Source organism: Poecilia reticulata, linkage group LG2, assembly GCF_000633615.1.
Source record: "Poecilia reticulata strain Guanapo linkage group LG2, Guppy_female_1.0+MT, whole genome shotgun sequence".
Taxonomy (NCBI): Eukaryota; Metazoa; Chordata; class Actinopteri; order Cyprinodontiformes; family Poeciliidae; genus Poecilia; species Poecilia reticulata.
In genome coordinates this window covers 14,178,551-14,197,391 of record NC_024332.1, presented here as the reverse complement: position 1 = coordinate 14,197,391, position 18,841 = coordinate 14,178,551, and the positions used below count along the sequence as shown (strand labels likewise).

Here is an 18,841-nt window from a genome sequence, read left to right as displayed (position 1 = left end):
AAGAACATTTCTAATTCTGAACATGTTCTCATCAATTTGTGAAATTTTGCTAACCTGGGTCAAGTACAGCTAGCATTGAATTAATCACACTGAAGTTAAACTTCCTGTTAGAAATAACAGCTGCAGCGAATAATCACTTTTTTTTTACAGTTCTGAAATTATTTTTGTTTGTTTTTTTACCCAAAGAGGATCGAGCTGGAGTACAGCACGCAGCTTCTGCTATTACAGCCAGAAGCTAATCAGGTCTGAAATCTGACCTGAACCTTCAGAGCCATATAGAGACAATTACAAAGTCGGCCTTCTATCACCTGAAGGAAATTTCCAGGATTAGAGGACTAATGTCTCGGCGAGATCTAGAGAAACTCATCCATGTATTTATCTTCAGTCCCATTGATTACTGCAGCAGCATCTGCACAACTCAATCACAGAAAATGCTTCTGTTAGTCTATAAATCACTGGCCGGCTTAGCACCAACATACATTACAGATCTGTTGTGGTTCTATCAACCTTCCAGACCTCTCAGGTCTTCTGGTTTTGCTCTGCATCTCCAGAACCAGAACCAAAGAAGCAGCATTCAGCTTCTATGCACCACAAATCTGGAACAAACTTCCAGAAAACTACAAAACCCTGATTTCCTTTAAATCTAGACTGTAAACCAACATCGATCATCATGTTTGATGTATATTTGCTTGATGATTTGGATGTTGGTGTTTGACTAAATGTAATGTTTATTGCTTGTTTTGTAATTGGTGACAACGTGATGTTTTTATGACTTAAAGAACTTTGAGCCGCCTTGTTGCTGAAATGTGCAAATGTACAAACTTGACTTGATTTGAGCTTCAGCAAACCCTGATAGTCGCAAAACGTCAGCAAACTCGCAACAAGTTGAGCAGGAAAACCACATTTCCTTGATAAACAAAGTACAGCAGAGTGCTTGAAGCTTCTCCTTTAGCCAATCAGCAACCGGCAGTCTTCTGACATTGCATTTCCAGTTTGACTTTAGTGTTGACCAGTCAATATTAAAGTCGTTTCTGGTAGCTTGTACCAGTATCTACTGGGAAAGCCTATAAACTGAGCAGAGCCGACTGTTCCTTTTTGGATGTGGAATGGATTACCAGTAGGGCTTCTTGATACTGGAGAGTCTAGCAATGGTTAATACTGGTAACTATTTCGATGCCAACATCAACCACTGTATGTTCCCCATTTTCCTCTTTCCTCTGTTTTTCATCTGTAAATCCTTCACTCTTTGACCTTTAGCATTCTGGGTAATATCTTTTTTTTCCGCTGCTGTTGTGGAACTCTAACCAACGGACTCAATGTTACATGAAAAATGCAAGTTTATAACCCTTGGAATAGATCATAAAACAATTGCTGCTCACAAACAGACCTTTGCGATACAAACATTGCACACAGTGATTCTGTAGTCTAGATATATTTGTGATATATTGTTACATACCCCTGTAATTTAGAAAAGGCTTTTCTCTGTCTGTTTTTAAACCACTTCTCAAATCTTTTGTTCGGGTCTTTGATACTAATCTCACTCTCTTTCTGTCTTGTTTTATCTTTTTAGTTTCCTCTTACACTAGTCTTATGTATTTTCTTCTGTGTGTTTACTATATACTGCACTTTGGTCCTTTGTGGTGTTTAAAATGTGTTATAAATAAAGCCAGGGTCGTTACTAATTAGGTATTGAATTATCCCTGCTATGCTGTCAGTGAATAGGATTTTAGTGGTAGTTTAATTCTAAATGGTATTTCACATATTGCGTTTTTCATCTTATGAATGAATATTTTGTTAACGTATCCCGGCCAAACTTTTCATTCGGTATTCCTCAATGTAGAGAAACGCAGCCGCAACTTAATTCTGACAGCAAACTGCTTGTCTCTTAAGCACAACTCTCCTTTCATATAAGATGGCAAAAAAAAAACAGAAGCAAACTTTTTATTTCATTTTTTTTAGTTGTCTTTGTAAGCTCAAGGCTTCTCTTTCACAGAACACAAGTTCTCCGAAAAGTTCATTTCGATTATTAAGCTGTTTCAAGAATGCATTCTTAGTGCGTGGATAATTTCCTTTGCGCTCCACCAGGAGGCAGGATATCCCAAATGAAGCCTGCAGAAAATTGTTTCTGTTAAATGAGTCATATCAGTTTTTAAATCTGTCCTATTAAGCGCTAATACGTAATATCTCACTTTGTGTCTCATTGGGGATTTGGTAAGAAAGCTGTGAAGGAATTTGCTGTGTAAAAAACAAAACAGCTCATTTCAGCGCCACTCTCTATACAAAATATTGCTTCTAATAAATTCTTTAAAAGAAACATTTAAAATGCAGTAACTCAGGTGACATTTCAATGTGAATATATTTATTTTTATATATTAAATTAATATTTATTTATCGGATTATATTGTTTATTGACATGTTGACAGGCGTATCTGTTATATTCGCTTAAAATAATTCTTCACAAAATGAAACTTTTTCCTCGTCAGACTGTTTTACATCAACTGTATCTTCAGTCAGAAGCTTGTTGAGATTCCATGTGATACAGACTGCTACAGCTGCTCACAGCCGCCACCATCTACAAGAAATCCTTTAAGAATCTTCAAAAATGAGCAACAAAAGCATTTACCTGAAGTATTTTAATTGAATTGAATTAAATTGAGAATGAGCAGGCCAACGATATTTTCATTACTGCACCTGGACCATAAACCCCCCCCCTCAGAAAACTATCAAAAATGTAACGATGCTTTACTTTTCTCACGTTGATTGGAGTGGAACAGCTCAACATTTTTCTGCTCGCATGTTTTTTAAACTTTGAAACTGAAGTGGATGACTTATAAAGAGGAAATGAATTGTATRGAAACCGCGCTCAGCCAGCACGTTCTCCTTTTGGCTGCACGCAGAGCTGGATCTTCACAAAATTTCAACACAAGCTAAAACTTTTTTATTTTTTTCCTTCGTCTTCAGCGCAGCATGCTTACGTCTCACCTTATCTGAGTCCAGCTACACAACACCATACATCATCCRCTGGCATCTGACGAGCCGAGGCTCAATAGCGCGCAGCCACGGCCGCCTGCTGTTTCCTTTGGCAGGAGTTGCCCTGCGCAGCCGTGACCTTCAGCTCTTTTGGAGTTTTCCTTCAAAGGGGAAAAACAAGAAAGCCCGGTGAAAGCCGAGATTACATTAATCACACCGCAAATGTTAGTGTGACACGTTTCAGATTCATTTGCATAATAAATGTAATAGGTCAGAGCCTGTGAAGCCATGTTTTAATGGATGACCTACTGCATTCTCGGAGGGAATAAGAAAAGCCAGAGTGTGCTGCAGCTCCACGGACCACCAGTAGGTGTCAGTCTTTCCCTTGCATTAGCATTGGCGGGGATTTGTCTTTGCTTTGTTGTGTCGCTGTGGAGTCTGCTGCCTCTMCTGTAGCCGCCACTTGTTTTGTATCAGACATATGGAGCTGAAATGACTTTGATTATGTGATGGAGGGGAAAAATAGACATTAAACATTCAAATGGCTGAAACTGGCTGGCCTACAAATTGTGAATGAGTTTTAAATCAAGAGCGTTACATGATCAGTCGAATCCCAGCAGGGACTTTTCCCGTTTCTGTGATCAGTATTGTAGTTTAGAAACAGTAATGTTCCCTCAAACMCCCCGCCCTCCTGCAGCTCTTGTTTGTTCCAGACATCTTTTCATGTTTGATAGGCTAGGCCCTTCTCTTTGTGATTTACCTTTTGATTTGCCTTTTTGTTTCATGTTTATAGGAATGTTTCTAGGGAATCAAAGGAAGGACGCTGACCGGTCTGACTTCCTTTCTCTCTTGTGTGTGCGTGTGTGTCTGTGTGTGTGTGTGTGTGTGTGTGTGTGTGTGAATGCGGAGCTGCTTAAAAAGATCTTCGATAACCAAGCTGAATGTATTTGGGGTTTTTTGAATTTCGAATAAGATTCARGGTTTGCATCAGTGGTCACTGATTAGACCATGGTCTGTGGTCTGTTCTTACACTCAGATGAAAAAGGTCAGCCTTTTCAACCTTCTTTGTCTCCTTCGTTTGCAGACGTTTGCTCATTGTCTTGCCATTTCCAGTCTCGCTCCATCTATCTGTCTGGCATTAACATACAGAACAGCTGTGTGATTAGCGTAAACCAGGTGGATTCCCCTTCCCCTCACAGACTGTCTGATTGGCCGTCAGGCCTCTTTCCGCCGCTCTCGCAGGAGGCTCTTATATTACCCATGATTGCTGCAATGCCGTTTTCCGCAGGAGAACTGTGTTGGCCTTTTGTTTTTTTTTTGTTCATTTGTTKTTTTTCTGAATTGGGTCCATAAGCTCTTACGGACCAGAAGCAGTCGGGCCGATTTTGCAGTGGGGCAGGTTTCTTCTGAGTCTCGTTCTCAATCAAATTCGGCCTGACAGGGTTCATCGACTGTGATTAATCGTCACTTTTTGAAATGGCTACTCCATTTCTCCCCTCTTCCTTCCCTCCAACAGCAGGGCGTCCTCAGCTGACCTCTAATTCGTCTTGTTTGTCACCATTTTTCTTCATCTACTGTCATTTCGGAGACATTTTTGTGATCACATTCTTCCTGTGATTTAATAGACAGCAAGGGACCAAACTAAAAAAGATTTCACAATCTCTGAGGTCCTGAATGCTCTTCTTTTTTGTTTTTTCCAAGTTGGTTAGCTGTTTGTTCTTTTTGCTCTATCTCCACTTTGTAAATAATCTAATTTTTTTAATGGATTAGCTGTTTGGCAAGTAATCGTATYGTTAAAAGATATATGCAGAAAAACAAGAGGAAATAATTCAGTTCATTTATGTAATGCCGGTTCGCAGCAAATGTCAGTCTCCATTAAATAGAAATACTATGTAACTGAATATAAGCAACGTGTATTTATGTTCACTATAGGATAAAGAATAGAAAAAGATAATAAAAATTTAGACAAGAGTCTAAAATGACACTAAATGAAAGAATTGCTGTTCTAATGAAATCATTGTGTGAAGAAGACGACCTCGGCTGCTTTTTAATYGACAGAGGGAGAGGATTCCTAGGTGTTGGTGTCACAGATTGCGGTGATAAATCCTCTGACTTAAACATCCAGTGCAGCAATTGGCTTGTCCAAATTACTGAGGCACGGTTTAACAGAGGAGCCTATAAAACTGAGATATTGCTGGATCAATGGCTCTGTTTTATATTCATTTAGCTGGAGAAAATGGCCATTAAACCCATTTTTTTTGGAACTCCAACAGGCACTAAATTAACTTAGACAATTTAGGAAACTCAGAATAACCGATATAAAAAAAAAAAACAGTGGAGCTAGATGGACCAGTGGATGCACGCAGAGTAGGAAAAGACTAGGGCCCAGAACTGAAGCTTGAGGAACCCCACAAGATGAGGCTTTCTGATGCAAACTTCACGTCACACAAGTTTGATACAGTAATACAAAAATGAATCTAAATCTAACTGGAAAAATTCCCAGACTGAGAAAAAGTAGTTTAGAATAATCCAAACCAATCTAACCGTAAGATTTATCAAAACAGAAAGTGCATCACATTGGTATGAACAGATGTTACCTTATTTTACCTGGAGTATCTTTCTTTCTTTATTTCAAAGGCTTGGAGGTAAAGATAAAGACAATCCATTAGGTTTAAAATCATTAGCAGCATAAATCAAAGAGGTTTATGTCTGAATCGTGATGGAAAGAAAAAGGTGATGCACTTTCCAGCACTGGAAAATCAATCAAGGACGAAAGAGAAGTGAGTTCAGGTTCTGGTTCTGAAGAGTCAGTCGGTTCTGTTGTTCTTAACAAAACACCTTATTTTTGGTGAGGCTGTGTGAGCTCTGAYTGAACTGGCCTCTCCACATTTCCAATGCGTTTGTTGCTCCCTCACGAAAAGCCAAGTCTGCTCTGCCTGTTAAATTTACAACAACAGCAAAAAGAAACTGTGCAAGGCAGCTGGTCGTTGGTTCAGAGTCCTGAAACAGCTTTGTTCGAAGCATTTCAAAGCAGCCACTCAGCAGTCTTGAGTGGGACAAAGTGGCTCAGGTGGGGACCTTGGACTTTTAGCTTTTACACACTGAGAGCGTTAAGTAACACAGTCAGGAAAGTTACAGACAGAGAGCAAAGTGTGTCCTCCATCAACTTAATGCCCCCAACTGTCCTTCTTTTACAAACTGCGTCTCGTTTCATAAATAGAAGGTTAATACTTTTTCAGCAATRTGAACTGTAATAAATAGTAAAATTATCTTAAAGCAATGATGATGTAAATTTTTAATAGATTTTCTGACTTAGTTTTTGCCCATTAACGTCTTTACTAGATTGCTGCAGAAAATGTGCCTAGCTTTACTACAAGTGTTCTGTGAATGTAATAACTTTATTATTAATGATGAACCAATCAATCAGCTATTAAAAGAAGTCAATGGTTTGCACTTAGCAAGTCACAACAAAACTCAGTTGAACATTTGATTTTGTAAAGCAAAAATACCTATGTTGTATATTTAAAATCAACATCTTGTTGTAGTTGTTGTTTTTAGAGATGCAAATACCTAAATAGCTACCGATCCGCCATTTCAGATGTCAAAGTTGCGGCGCAGTGGTGCAACATTCAAACCCTTATATTCACTTCGGCTGAGCCCCCACTTCATAGAGGGGCAGAGGGTGAAGCGGAGTTGATGACAGCAACATTTAGCCGTGACACCTGACGAAATCGTCTGCAAAATGTACACTTCGTTTCACATGCAATTATTTGAGCTCTTTCTACCATTACTGTCCGCAGCTTCTAGGCWCCACAGATGAATGTGTCACAGCAGACCATAAAGAGCTGTGGTCAGAGGCAGACTGTTAGGAGAGAAACTTATTCACCCTATATCTTCTTCCCACATCTTAGACCCCCTGACATCCCAACCCACTCACCAGAACCTCCTCGATTACTCTGTGGCCCTTACTTTTCCACTCGTCCCACTCTTGGTCTTTACTGCTCCTCTTTAAAACTTTCAAACTTCACCAGCAATTTAACAGGCATGCTTTTTTAACTTTAACATATTTTTTGTCTGTATAAATGTGTAATTTTGACGCTTTTGGTGGGTCTGATGTGGTCTTTCAAGTCACATCTTGATAATGTGCAACACAATGCAACAAATTCCAAACCATAACCGAGTTTCAATAAAAAAAAAACTCTTAAAACTATAAATACACCTAACAAATTTGCAATATTACATACAGGTGTTTGAGGATGCTAAAGGCTAAAGCATCTAATTTTTAAGGATCATATAGCCCCGCTTGTCTAATTTGATCACCAGCTCAGTCAGACAGATGCTTTTGGAGAGGTCAGGAAAAAAAAAAAAATCAGATATCAACCTCACACCTCAGAGACAACATACAACCCAAAAATATGGTCAACTACCATCAAACTTCCTTCAAGTGCTATCTGCAGGTGGTGGGAAAACGCTATAATAATGCTACTTAATACCATCATACATTAAGCCGGTGCTCGGTCTACACCGACGAAGGTTTGCTCACTTTGGTTGTGCTGAATGCTAGGATATCCTTCCAATCCTTTATCTTTTCATGACTAGTTTGTGAAGAGCAATAGACCTTCGTCACCAGACATTCAAGCAAGTTTGAAATATGGAGAAAAAAATAAATTCAGATATTTCAGCAAATGTAGCGTTCTGCGTGCTAACACAGTAACACACAATATTCTACAAATTTACAATTCACAGTTTACAGGCTTAAATCTGCAAGATACCTCAAAAGTTAGACAGACTSTTRAGAAACATAAAACCTGAAAAATAATAATAGTAATTTAGCAAATGATGTGAATCAGATGAAAGTGGAATATGTTCCTGTCTGAACATGCAGGTCACTGAGATCAGATGGTGAGGATATGTTTCTGCTCAGTGTGAACCCAGACTTGTCATAATGACAGCTCTGAACAAAATGGAGCCTCCTGATGCTTTATTTTAGTGCAACTTTATGTGTGACATTTAATTAGTATTAGAACGATTAGTAGGAATGTGAAGATGAGGCTTTTACTAGCCAATGACAAGTCTGCTTTTCTTTAGAGTCTGAAATTTGCTTCAAATTGGTAGAATTGATGCAAATTCACAAAGGTACGATAGAGTGAAACAACATTTCAATGCTTCACATTGAAAACTAATTTTTTTTTTTTGTAGTGAACATGGCCAAATTTCCACCTTTTAATTCAAAAYGTCACGTGCAGTGATAAATTGTGGGTAATATACTTCACCAAAGTCCTCCTGGATGTGGGCTTAGCATAAGTGTGGAAATAGGACCCAAAAGGGGCGGGGCAAAAGGCGGATGAGGAAAACTGGGACACACTAACATGAACGTGCATTTGAAGGGCGGAGCGAGGGTAGAAGTGCGAGTTCTGGGACTGGAGCTACATGAATTATCACGGGGCCAATACTGGTAGTAAAAACTCTCTTTTATAGTTGTGAGATTTATAGAAATTGAATGAGACTATGTCTTTTCGCTCAGTGGTTGCCCAAAGCAGAATGTATAAATCCCTGATATATAGACTTAWCGCCAAAGGAATCAGTTTAAAAAAGTTTATTGTACTCTCTTGATCGTCAAATTTCCATTCTGATGGAAAACTTGCTGCATATTTTTGAGTCTCCAAAATCTCCACATAAGCGTAGGATCTCCTCGCCCTCTTTGTTTGCCATCGTTTTCTCTCCCCTCCTTTCCCGCCTCAGTCCCCGCTGAGCCACCTCAGACTGCTGTGAATGAACGGTGTCTTTACTGAGCTTAGAGACAATCAATCAGCCGTGAGCTGTCTCCAGCGGCTGGCTGTCTCCGTCAGACGGGTCCGGAGGGGGCCGAGGGCGGCGAGGGGCTCCGGTGGCATCGGGTGGGGGGGATATCTCAAAATGCATCCGTCTCGCACAGTTGGGTCTCGAAGTGCAAAAGTGCGACTGAAAGTTGGACTCCAGTTGCTAAACTAATCCCTGGAGATAATTACACCTTGCTGTTTTTAATTCCCTCGCTTGCCATTTTTCTGTCAGATGCTCATAAACAAATAATTTACTGCATGTCTTCATTTGTTTACTTTATATTTCATGAGTACACCGATGGAGCGCCGTATGGTGCAGCCATCTTTAACTTGGATGTTTATTAGCAGTACAGACATTGAGAAATGTGTTGCCGTCTCAGGTGAAGATGTGTAACAAGTACAAAAAGAAATTAGTCCTTTACTATGGTTACCTAATTTCACACGTAGCGTGTCTTGGTGGGAGGGGGAAATCCTACAAATATTAAAGAAAAAGAAATATTTTAGCAGAATAGCTGGAGGCAGAATTATTACTGCTCCTGCCATTTGATTTAAAATAAAAGTAGCTAAAGATTGTTTCAGTTTGTGCTTAACTTTTCTTTCAGATTTGTTTCTATAAATGTCTTAATTGGTGTTTTGTGGCTCTTCTGTCTTGAACCTAAAAAGATGAGCTGCCTTTGTGCTTCCTCATAAAGTAGATATAGATGTGCCTTTCACAACTGAGAGTTTACAATAACTATGTCTAAAATCTACATTATTTTGAAAACAATAATTGAGGACAAACTTATTGTAAAGGTCTTGTTGTTGTATGACCAAAAGCTAAAATTTAAAGAATATATCTCGCCTTCTCACCCTATAAGACTCAAAAACGGTTTTGTGAGTCTCTTCCAAAGGCTTTCCTAGATAGAATGAGACTATGTATGGCATCATAAGTTCTTTTTAACACCAAGACATTTCAAATTTAACAAAGCTGAAGAAAAGAGAGCTGGCTGGAAGCCGTGGCCAATCCAGAGGGACTGTGCAAAGAGGATTGGTGAGAGATCCTCTTTACTGCTCAAATGTTGCAAGCTGTTCTGCTAATGGCCGTCCTGTTGACAAAAGACAGTTCCAAGGGTGATGCAGCTGTGCTTTTGTTAAAAAAAACTGTTGTTTCTCATTGTATGATTTCTACTTTTAAATAAATCTTTTCAGACAGATAGTTGGATTTCTTTGAAAATGACCGAATGTGTGCAATACTGTAATCACACAGGACTGTTTGGATGCAACGTCTGGTTGCCTCTAAACTCTGCCTGTCGATAATATATTTGGCCTGTTGGACAGACTTCACTGACTGGATGTGTTTTTGGTGCCTCTGCTGCTAAAGCTCAAAAAGTGAGGACATTTTGATGAAAGAAAAGAGTCAGAGTTTTATTTAAACATAATTGATGTCATCATTGAAATATTCATCAAAAGTGAAGCAATTACATGTTTTCTTCATGTGGTGTGGCCCTATCTTTTATACATTTTTACCAGGTGTGCCAAGTAATGGGACAGCCAATGCGGATTCATTTTTTTAAGGGAGCAAGTAAACAATTTTACTCTACCTTTTAGCAGAAATGCATGTTTGAAATCACCATATTTGACCTTTTCTGTTGCAGGTTAATACATGGAGGCCAGTTCCTGAACGGTCTGGCCGGACCAACCATAATGAGCGCCGGGCCGTACCTCTCCACCACGTGGTTCGCCCCCGACCAGAGAGCAACGGCGACAGCCGTGGCCTCTCTGTTCTCCTACCTGGGAGGCGCCGCGTCATTCATAGTGGGCCCTCTCATCGTTCCAGCTCCCAATGACTCCCAGACAGGCACCGCGACCGCCGCGCCGCCGTCCACCGCCTTCATCCGGAACAGAATCCAGATGGTTTTGTATGCAGGTACGGGTTGGAGAGCGAGAAGCTTGGGAAGGCATGCGCGATCGATGGCACATTATTTCGACATCGTCTCTGCGCCGTCAGGGGACAGAAATACAATCAGGCAACAGGGTTTCAAGAATCTTGCACAAAACGCCAAGAGCTCCAGCTATAATCCTCATGCCTCATGCCTCTGAAAAATAGCTTGCTGGGACTGTTATGCTTAACTGATTCAGAAAATTAAAAGCATGATGAAAAGAGAAACAAGTGTGCTGTAATAGACTGAAGCAGCGGCTTTGTTTAATTTAAGGTAGTGTTATTAATTTTTGAAGGACACAGCAGACATAATTTATCAATTGGAAGTTCTTGAAGGTCTTGAAAAGGAAAGAAAGATTTCCTACTTGAGGTCCAACAGGGAAATATTTGTAGTTCATGCCTGTGGAAGAGTGAAAAGAAACTGTAAGAAGTCCCATCTGTAATATGTCTGTAGCTACGTAGGKAGCAAAACAAACATGTGGATGAARGTTAATTGATGAGACGAGGTCAGTATTAGACGTTTGGCCAACCAAAAAAAACRGACCGCTGCACATCGTCCCGAACAAGAGAATGTCAATCAGGTTTCAGTGTCAAAGTCGAGCTGCRCTTTTAGATCAGATGACAGAGCAGGAAAATGTGACCCCATTTCCAAGGTTTTCATRGGAGTSTGAGCACCTCAATCTTTTCACCCAGAGAAAAAATTTGATTTGTGCCACTTCATATGTGATGCTAAACTGGATGCGTATTGGACTGTTTTCAAAGCGCCTGCAGTCAGAACAACCAAATCACATTTAATCCAACTTTTACTTCATTGACATGCATCATAAATCTGCACCAGAAGAACMCAGATGTGGCGAGTCCATTCCAGTAATAAAACTCTGAACGACGATGAAGCGCATCGTGTCGCAGTCCCACCACTCAGGGCTCTGACTCCACATCCAAACAGACGTCACTACAGAAGTTGTGGCCGATGCGCCACAAAAGGCCGCTGCTATTAGTTCTACTTTTCTTTTTGTTAGTGTCCRTCGTCTCGTGTGACARTGCTGTTGACTCCTATTGCTATAAAATTGATCTGTAGATGGTAACATCCATCATTACCTCTGTAAACGATGCCCTCCTGGAAACGTCTACGTTCTCCTGCGGATGTGGGTCACTTTGGGTCGTAAACCGTTCACACACGGAAGTCATATTGYRATCACATCTTTGGTAAATATGAACGAAATCAATGTTTTGCAAAAACTTGGAATTGAGCATCAAGATCTGCTGTGTGAACGTAGCATTTGACTTGTGCTTTATAGACAAGAGGCTTGACTTGAATAGCTTGTCTGACACTCAAGCACTATAAACGGTCTTTCTCTGGAGTGATCAGTCGTAAAGGCAAGTAGCAGACTGCAGCTCTGACAGGCGGCGCTTATATTTTCCTACGAAAGGGTGCCCTTGATTTATTAGCCGGTGACATTCACGGACTTAATGATTTATAGCAATCTGTTTATGTTTGATGCAGAGTAATGATAAGTCTGAAGTCTCTCCAGCTGAACACTATGTTAAATGACTCCAGGTCATTTTGAGACAAACAAAACTTRCATCTTATTCTGTCGCTCTTCAGCTTGCACTTCAGTTCACTTATTACTATCAGAATAAAAGTTGATCTTAGTTGTCGAACAATGCAGTCAAGATCATTCTATTATTCAGAATTTTCAAGTTTTCTGTCTAAGGAAAGTTTTAAGCAGTAAATATAAAGTTGAAGTTGGAAGATTGGAGAGAAGGTAAACAATGTAGCAGAGCGAAGATAAGTGTTCAGTTTTCCTCCAGCGGCCTAAGCCTGTAGCAACAAAACTCCAGAGAAAACTCAGGATAACCTTGGCTGCTTTAGCTGTAAGGAAAGTTTCAAGCCTAGTCTTAAAGGTTTAAAAGCTGCTCATGACTTTGTCCCTGGAACTTGTGGAAAAAGGACTTGTTAGCTAGGGGTGAGCCAGAAAGTTGACCCGGATACTTAAATGAGAAGCAGGAGTTTTTACTTGTTTTAAAAATATAATAATAACAAGTTATGCATCCATGTTTTTTTTCCCTAGTTGCAGGTTTAGATTACTTTGTGTTGGGCTATCACCACAGGTGTCTGATTCGATACCAATATTGCAGCTTTGAATACTGAACCGCTTCATCATCAGCACTAACTATGCTAACTTTTATTACGTATTTTGTAGCATGGCATGTTAGAAAAGCCTAGTTACTCAAACAGAAAACAATAGTCAACAACAATATGTATAAACTGATCGATTATTATTAACCAGTTGGTCTGTGTGTGGGATACAGGCACTGCTGAACAGAAATGTGGGCCGGACGAAATGCTGAATGCTTATATCAGAGGTTTTAGATGCAGGTCAACATGATCCAATACTTTTTTKGGGGGTTGATATTGGACCATTTTCTGATGTCAATATTAGATGATCGGTACAACCTTAGTTATCACATAAAAGCCCAATAAAGTAAGTCGATGTTTGAATGATAAAAACTTCAAAGTGTGGGACTACTTTTCCTTTCTCCTGTCAAAACCCCCCCGAAAAAAAACAAAAAAACTTACTGCAATACGGAGGAAGAGGTGAAATGTGACAGAAAAGTAACATGGCAGTGCAGTTTTTCTGTCATTCTTAATCCCAAAAGCGTAAACCAGATTACGTCCCCAAGAGAATCAGGTTGTAGTGTCAACCAGACGACATTGTCAGACACTTTCATTTCACCGTCATGCCTTCTAGTCTACAATTTTATCTCAGTGAAGACTCTTCAGAGATGTCATGTTGACCTTTTTTTAAAATTTTTTTTTAAAGAAAGTTACATTGTTGAGTGTTTTACTGTATCTGTGAAACTAACTCCCAGCTTCTCTGTGCTGTGGCAGAGTTGGCGGCGATCGGGCTGTTTTTTGTAGCCGTTCTGCTCTACTTCCCGTCGCGCCCGCCCGTGCCCCCCAGTGTGGCCGCGGCCAGCCAGAGGCTCAGCTACAGGAGCAGCATCTGCAAACTCCTCAGGTAAAACTCCTCATGCTCAGACGGCAAACACAGACCTACCCACACCTCGTCTGCAACACCTCCTAACCCTGTGWCTGTGATTGTTGAGATCCATTTCCACAGAAAACTGCTTTTCCACTGCTGTAATGTTTCATGGCCTCATTTCAGTCAGAAGGTGGTGGGGGGTGGGTGATGTTTTTGCAGAARCTTCAAAGTTTTGTCTGCAGAGTCTGGCTTCTCACTTGCAGATGCTAGAGGCTCCTAAAAAGAGCCAGTCCAGCAATGGATGGCAGCCATTGTTACCAAATCAAAGCTGTCGTCAGAGAACCTCCCCTGCCCTCCCTCTATATTCTTAACGGATGATAAAATAGTTGCTGTTTTCATATAAGCATTACTCCCAAGAGACGCTTCTAATGTTCAGACAGAGATGGTCTATTAAGACAAGGCCCTGGAAGTCAGTGGCATCTATTTGTTGTTTGTCTATTTCCACCCACAAGAGACTCAAAGAGGAGGTAAAATTRAATCACACTTTATTATAATMCTCTTCACTCCCCCTTCCTACCCTCACCCTTCTGCCGTCTCTTCACACCATCACACTTTCCATCAAGGCCAAGTTTATCCCCCTGGGCCACCAGGAAGCAGCAGCGCCTGAGAATCGGTGCTTGGCTTGTTAAGGAATGACGCCCGCAGCAGTGGCCGGGGAATAAAGGCTGGAGAGGTTAGCAGTGGCCGGGGAATAAAGGTTGGAGAGGGAAGAAGACAAGCCGGGCCATGGCAGTCGGGGAGTTGGCTTAACTTTTCTTGGCTGCATTAGTTCTCCTTGAGTAAGAAATCACTCCACTGTGGCGCCTGGATTTGTGACCAGCTCAGAGAGGCTCAGCGCCCCTCCCTCCTCCGTAGGCGATGCTGTTGATAGATGACAGAGACCAAGCAGATAGAAACCCAGGGGGATGATTCTGGACAGAGGTTACGGATGGGAACTCGAGGTTCTGCTGCAGTCATGATGGGTGGCCTGCCCATTCTGATTTTAGCTGATAACWTTTTTTATTTGTATTTTTTTACAACTGGCATTGTTAGTCGGCAAATGGATTAGCGCATCCATAATTTCTACCTCTTAAATGTTTTCATATTTTGCTTCATTACATCCACAAACTCCAATGCAGTCTATATTGGACATTTTGTAATTAAAAAACAGCAAACAAACAAACAGTAGTGAAAAGGAATAGCCAAGATTTTCCTGTTRTTAAAATTGACTCTAAAARCTGGTCATTCATTTGTATTTTGCCAAATTTTCACTAAATCTAAACCTGTAGATTGTGACACAATCTAAATCTTTATCTGTTCTTGTGTAGCTGAGGCTCAGTCAGATTGGATTGAGGCTTTTTATGAAGGTGTGTATCTACTAGTTTGGTACATGTGGGGGAATTCCTGCCCATTCATCTTTGCAAAATAGCGAAAGCTCACTGAGATTGGATTCATTTTTTCATTTAACCAGGATAGAAACTTGGCGAGATTAAACATCTCATTTGTTTTGCACATGCATTAAGAAGAATATATTTGGTCCAGCTTCATTTGTTGCACGCCTTGAGAAAACTACCATTGTTTTCTTTCAATAATTGCTTTYCTTTTGCCACTTTTCCATAACATTAACACTTTAGAGAGCACAACTTCTGCTGGTTTGAGATCCCTGTCAAACTACTCCTCTTAGGTTTGGTTGATCCTGCACTTGTGCACGTTCGCATTTTAAGTCTTTTTTCAGCCGGTCGAAAAGTCGGACATAAACGACCGTTAATTCACGATAAATATTTTCCTTGGCCAGCCGTGGCGGGAGAGCTATCCAACAGCTGGAGTTACCGATGTTTGAATCTTGAAATGAAAAAAATATAGGTGCACATAGTAACTTTGAAGGCAGGTGCTGCACAGCAGATCACTTATTATTCCTGACACCTTCCCACTGATGTATCTGCTCATCCATTTAGCCTGTCAAGATCTAAGCACACGCTAATGATCTTCAGCTTGATGCGAGCTTCCAGTCGCTCACATCTGCTTCCACAGCAGCCACCTAATTAAAACCCTGGTTGTGTCTTCGCATTGTGTATTTATATATATATATGTGTGTGTGTGGTTTTTCCCCCCATTTTTGACTCTGGGAGATCAAACTCCACAGGCCAAAAAAAAAAGCATAAGTATTGATCATCCCTCCTTTCCGGTCAGACACACTTTAGCTTTGAAAGTTGTCATCTTGATGCATTCGTCTCCAACCTGCTGGGCCAAGGACAAATGGCACTTAGCTGATGACACCCTCTTTTTGAGACCTCCTTGGAGACTCCTGCAGAGGTATTTCATCACTGCCAAAAACTGGAAAGTTAAAGCATACCCAGCATGTGCCCGCTTTCCTTTGGATGTCTATATAAGGTCATGTATAAAGATAAAGATGCTTGGGTATTGATTTTCCGCTGTTGTGGCAAGGTTAATGAAGAGGGTGCTCAGGAAGAAAAAAAGYCCACAGAGTTCTCCATCAGAGGGCTTTTATGATTGTCCCGCCACGCTGCCACCAAGGCCAAGGAGCCTCGTGTTGCTCAGAATCTGCAGCAGGGAGAGGGACGGAGTTTTCCGCTCGCTATTTTGAAGTAAAACAACATGCGAGGTCCAACGCTGAAAGAAAAAGAGTGCGCACATTTTCCCAAAAAAAGCTCGCTTTGTTCTCTGCTCAACATTTAAGCCACAGAGTCTTCCTTCTGCAAAGTACGGTTCAATAAATACTCGAGTTAGTATATGAAAAGAAAATAAAAACTCTTCGAGTCTGCCGCCTGCTCTGCTCCGGCCCTGCCTCATTTGTCAGCCGCTTAGTGTCTCTAATCGCATTGTTTGGGCCGAGTAGGTGGCTCTGATTTTTAAATTAGTTTGCCACCTCACTGGGTAAAAGTGATTAGATTAGATTTTTGTGTTCCCAGTGATTGTATTCAGGTGTCACGAGTGGAGAGGTGCCACACGATCCGAAAGAGGAAAGTGAAGTGGGCACGCTTAAGCTATTAGGGAGCTGGTTTTGTTTTTCCACTGACTGTAAACAGCACAGAGTTTGAGTTAAAGACTGCAGCACGATACCTGTGGACTATCATCGTCATCAGCTGGGAAATGTGGCTGTTGTTGGGTARTTTTATTTATTTTAATGAGATGGGAATAAGTCAAACCAAGTCAATCCGGTTTGTTTCTTTTATAATTTACCATCAGGGTCAAATTACGATTGATTGATAAAATAATGACAATTTGATAAAAACATGCAAGATAAAATAGTAAAATGTTGATCGTGACTAATTTATAAACAAAATAAAAGGGTAAAAGATCCACCGGCACTTCTATTTGAACAATTTTTTCTCTTTCTTTAGAGACGATCATTTGTTTTGTTTCAATAATGTCAGCTTTTACATGAGTCAAGTTCTTACAGTATGAAAACATCTAGTAAAAGTACCAACAATTTAAGGTAATATTGGCAAAAATATTTGAATAAAGGTGTAAATAAAATAGGATGATCTAAATGTGTTTATCTAAAAACTAAGACAAAGATTTTTCCTCCATATATTAGAATTACAGTGATCTTGTGCGTAGCATGGATTTAATATTTTAGACACTGCAAATGAAATCGGTCATAAAAATGTGAATTTCCAGGGACTGTGAGCTCTCTGTGTTCAGACTTGACTCATTTCCTTTCTCGCCTGCAGTAACTTCCGTTTCCTGATGATTGCGTTGGCCTACGCCGTCTCTACAGGAGTGGTCGGCGGCTGGTCTGGAGTCCTGGACATGGTTCTGACTCCAGCCAATGTCAGCCAGGTAAGATCCAAATTATTACTTCCAAGTCTGAGCACAAAAAAACATGTTGAATTTAAACAGACGGTGATTTTCAGATTGATTTCTGAGCCAAAGTGCACCATTTTTCATGTTTTTTTAAAATGTCAATTATTTGAAAAAAAAAAAAAAAAAAAATAGCAGGGAACTTTTCCCCAGTTCCACAGTGTGTCCTTGTCTTAATGTTATTCCTGCTGGGTTATTTGTTCAGATTTCTCGTACCTGTCAGATTGTCGTCTTTGCTTTCCTGACGCTGCCAGAGTTWTGGACGCGTTCAGTTAGCGGACGGTTTGTTGTGCAGCTCGGAGGAAAACACTCTGCATGATTTGTACCTCCCTGCCTTCCACCCGTGTCAAAACAAGCATTATTTTGAGGTTCTCATCAGACAGGTGCTGCTTGTGGGGAAATTACACACAGGAGAGCAGAGGATGAGACACTTCTTGTCACACCTCTGCGTTGTGCCTCTCTCTCGGGAAGCCGCAAAGAAGGATGCAAGTTCGTTCCCTAGATTTAATTTCCCCTCAATCTTTTCATCGGTGCTCGTTAACGTCAGTGCTTTGCGTAAACTTTATTGCTGGAATTTGTGCTTGTATTTCATTAAGGACAAACGAGAGAGAAGAAGGGCGGAAGTTGATAAAGTAAAGGAGAGGTATTGCAGTCGGGAAAGCAAAAAAACAACAAGCTGAAATGTTTGTTTAGTGACAGTTTTGGGGTGTCTGAATGAATAAAAGATCATATAATAGTATTTAGACATCTTGTGCGAAGCCCAATGTGGGCTTACCTATTCCAGCTGCTTTTCATCCTGTCTGTCTGTCGGTGAAAGCTTTAGAGGTGTTCAGATCCACAAACTGTGCAGATAAATGCTCATCACATAGGCTTCCTGTGAAACGGTACAGGCATCATGTCTGTCACCCTTCGTATTTTTAAGTAACATTTATTTATGTTGCACTTCTAACATAGACGACTTTTCCTTGCTTGTGCCCACAGAAAAATCAGAGTCATAAATATAAGAATAAAATGTTTTGCTGCTGTAGGAATAATTATTGCTTTTCAGTTTGAAATAAAAGTATTTAGACTGTGTCACACATTTCTTGTGTAAATGCGATAATAGGGTTAAACTGTTTTGCTCTCGGGCTGCACAGTGGTGCAGTTGGTAGAGCTGTTGCCTTGCAGCAAGAAGGTTCTGGGTTCGATTCCCGGTCTTTCTACATGAAGTTTGCATGTTCTCCTTGTGCATGCATGGGTTTTCTCCGGGTACCCCGGTTTCCTCCCACAGTCCAAAAACATGA

General features: G+C 40.6%; 1 protein-coding gene across 1 annotated transcript in view; it reads left to right on the top strand.

The window, feature by feature from the left end:
• Window positions 1-18,841, top strand: part of slc49a4 (solute carrier family 49 member 4) — a 51,720-nt gene that overhangs the window by 5,803 nt on the left and 27,076 nt on the right. Inside the window, exons 3-5 of the mRNA XM_008432446.1 lie at window positions 10,424-10,695; window positions 13,601-13,730; window positions 17,429-17,537. Coding sequence (XP_008430668.1) covers window positions 10,424-10,695; window positions 13,601-13,730; window positions 17,429-17,537 — 511 coding nt within the window. The remainder of the gene's footprint in view (window positions 1-10,423; window positions 10,696-13,600; window positions 13,731-17,428; window positions 17,538-18,841) is intronic.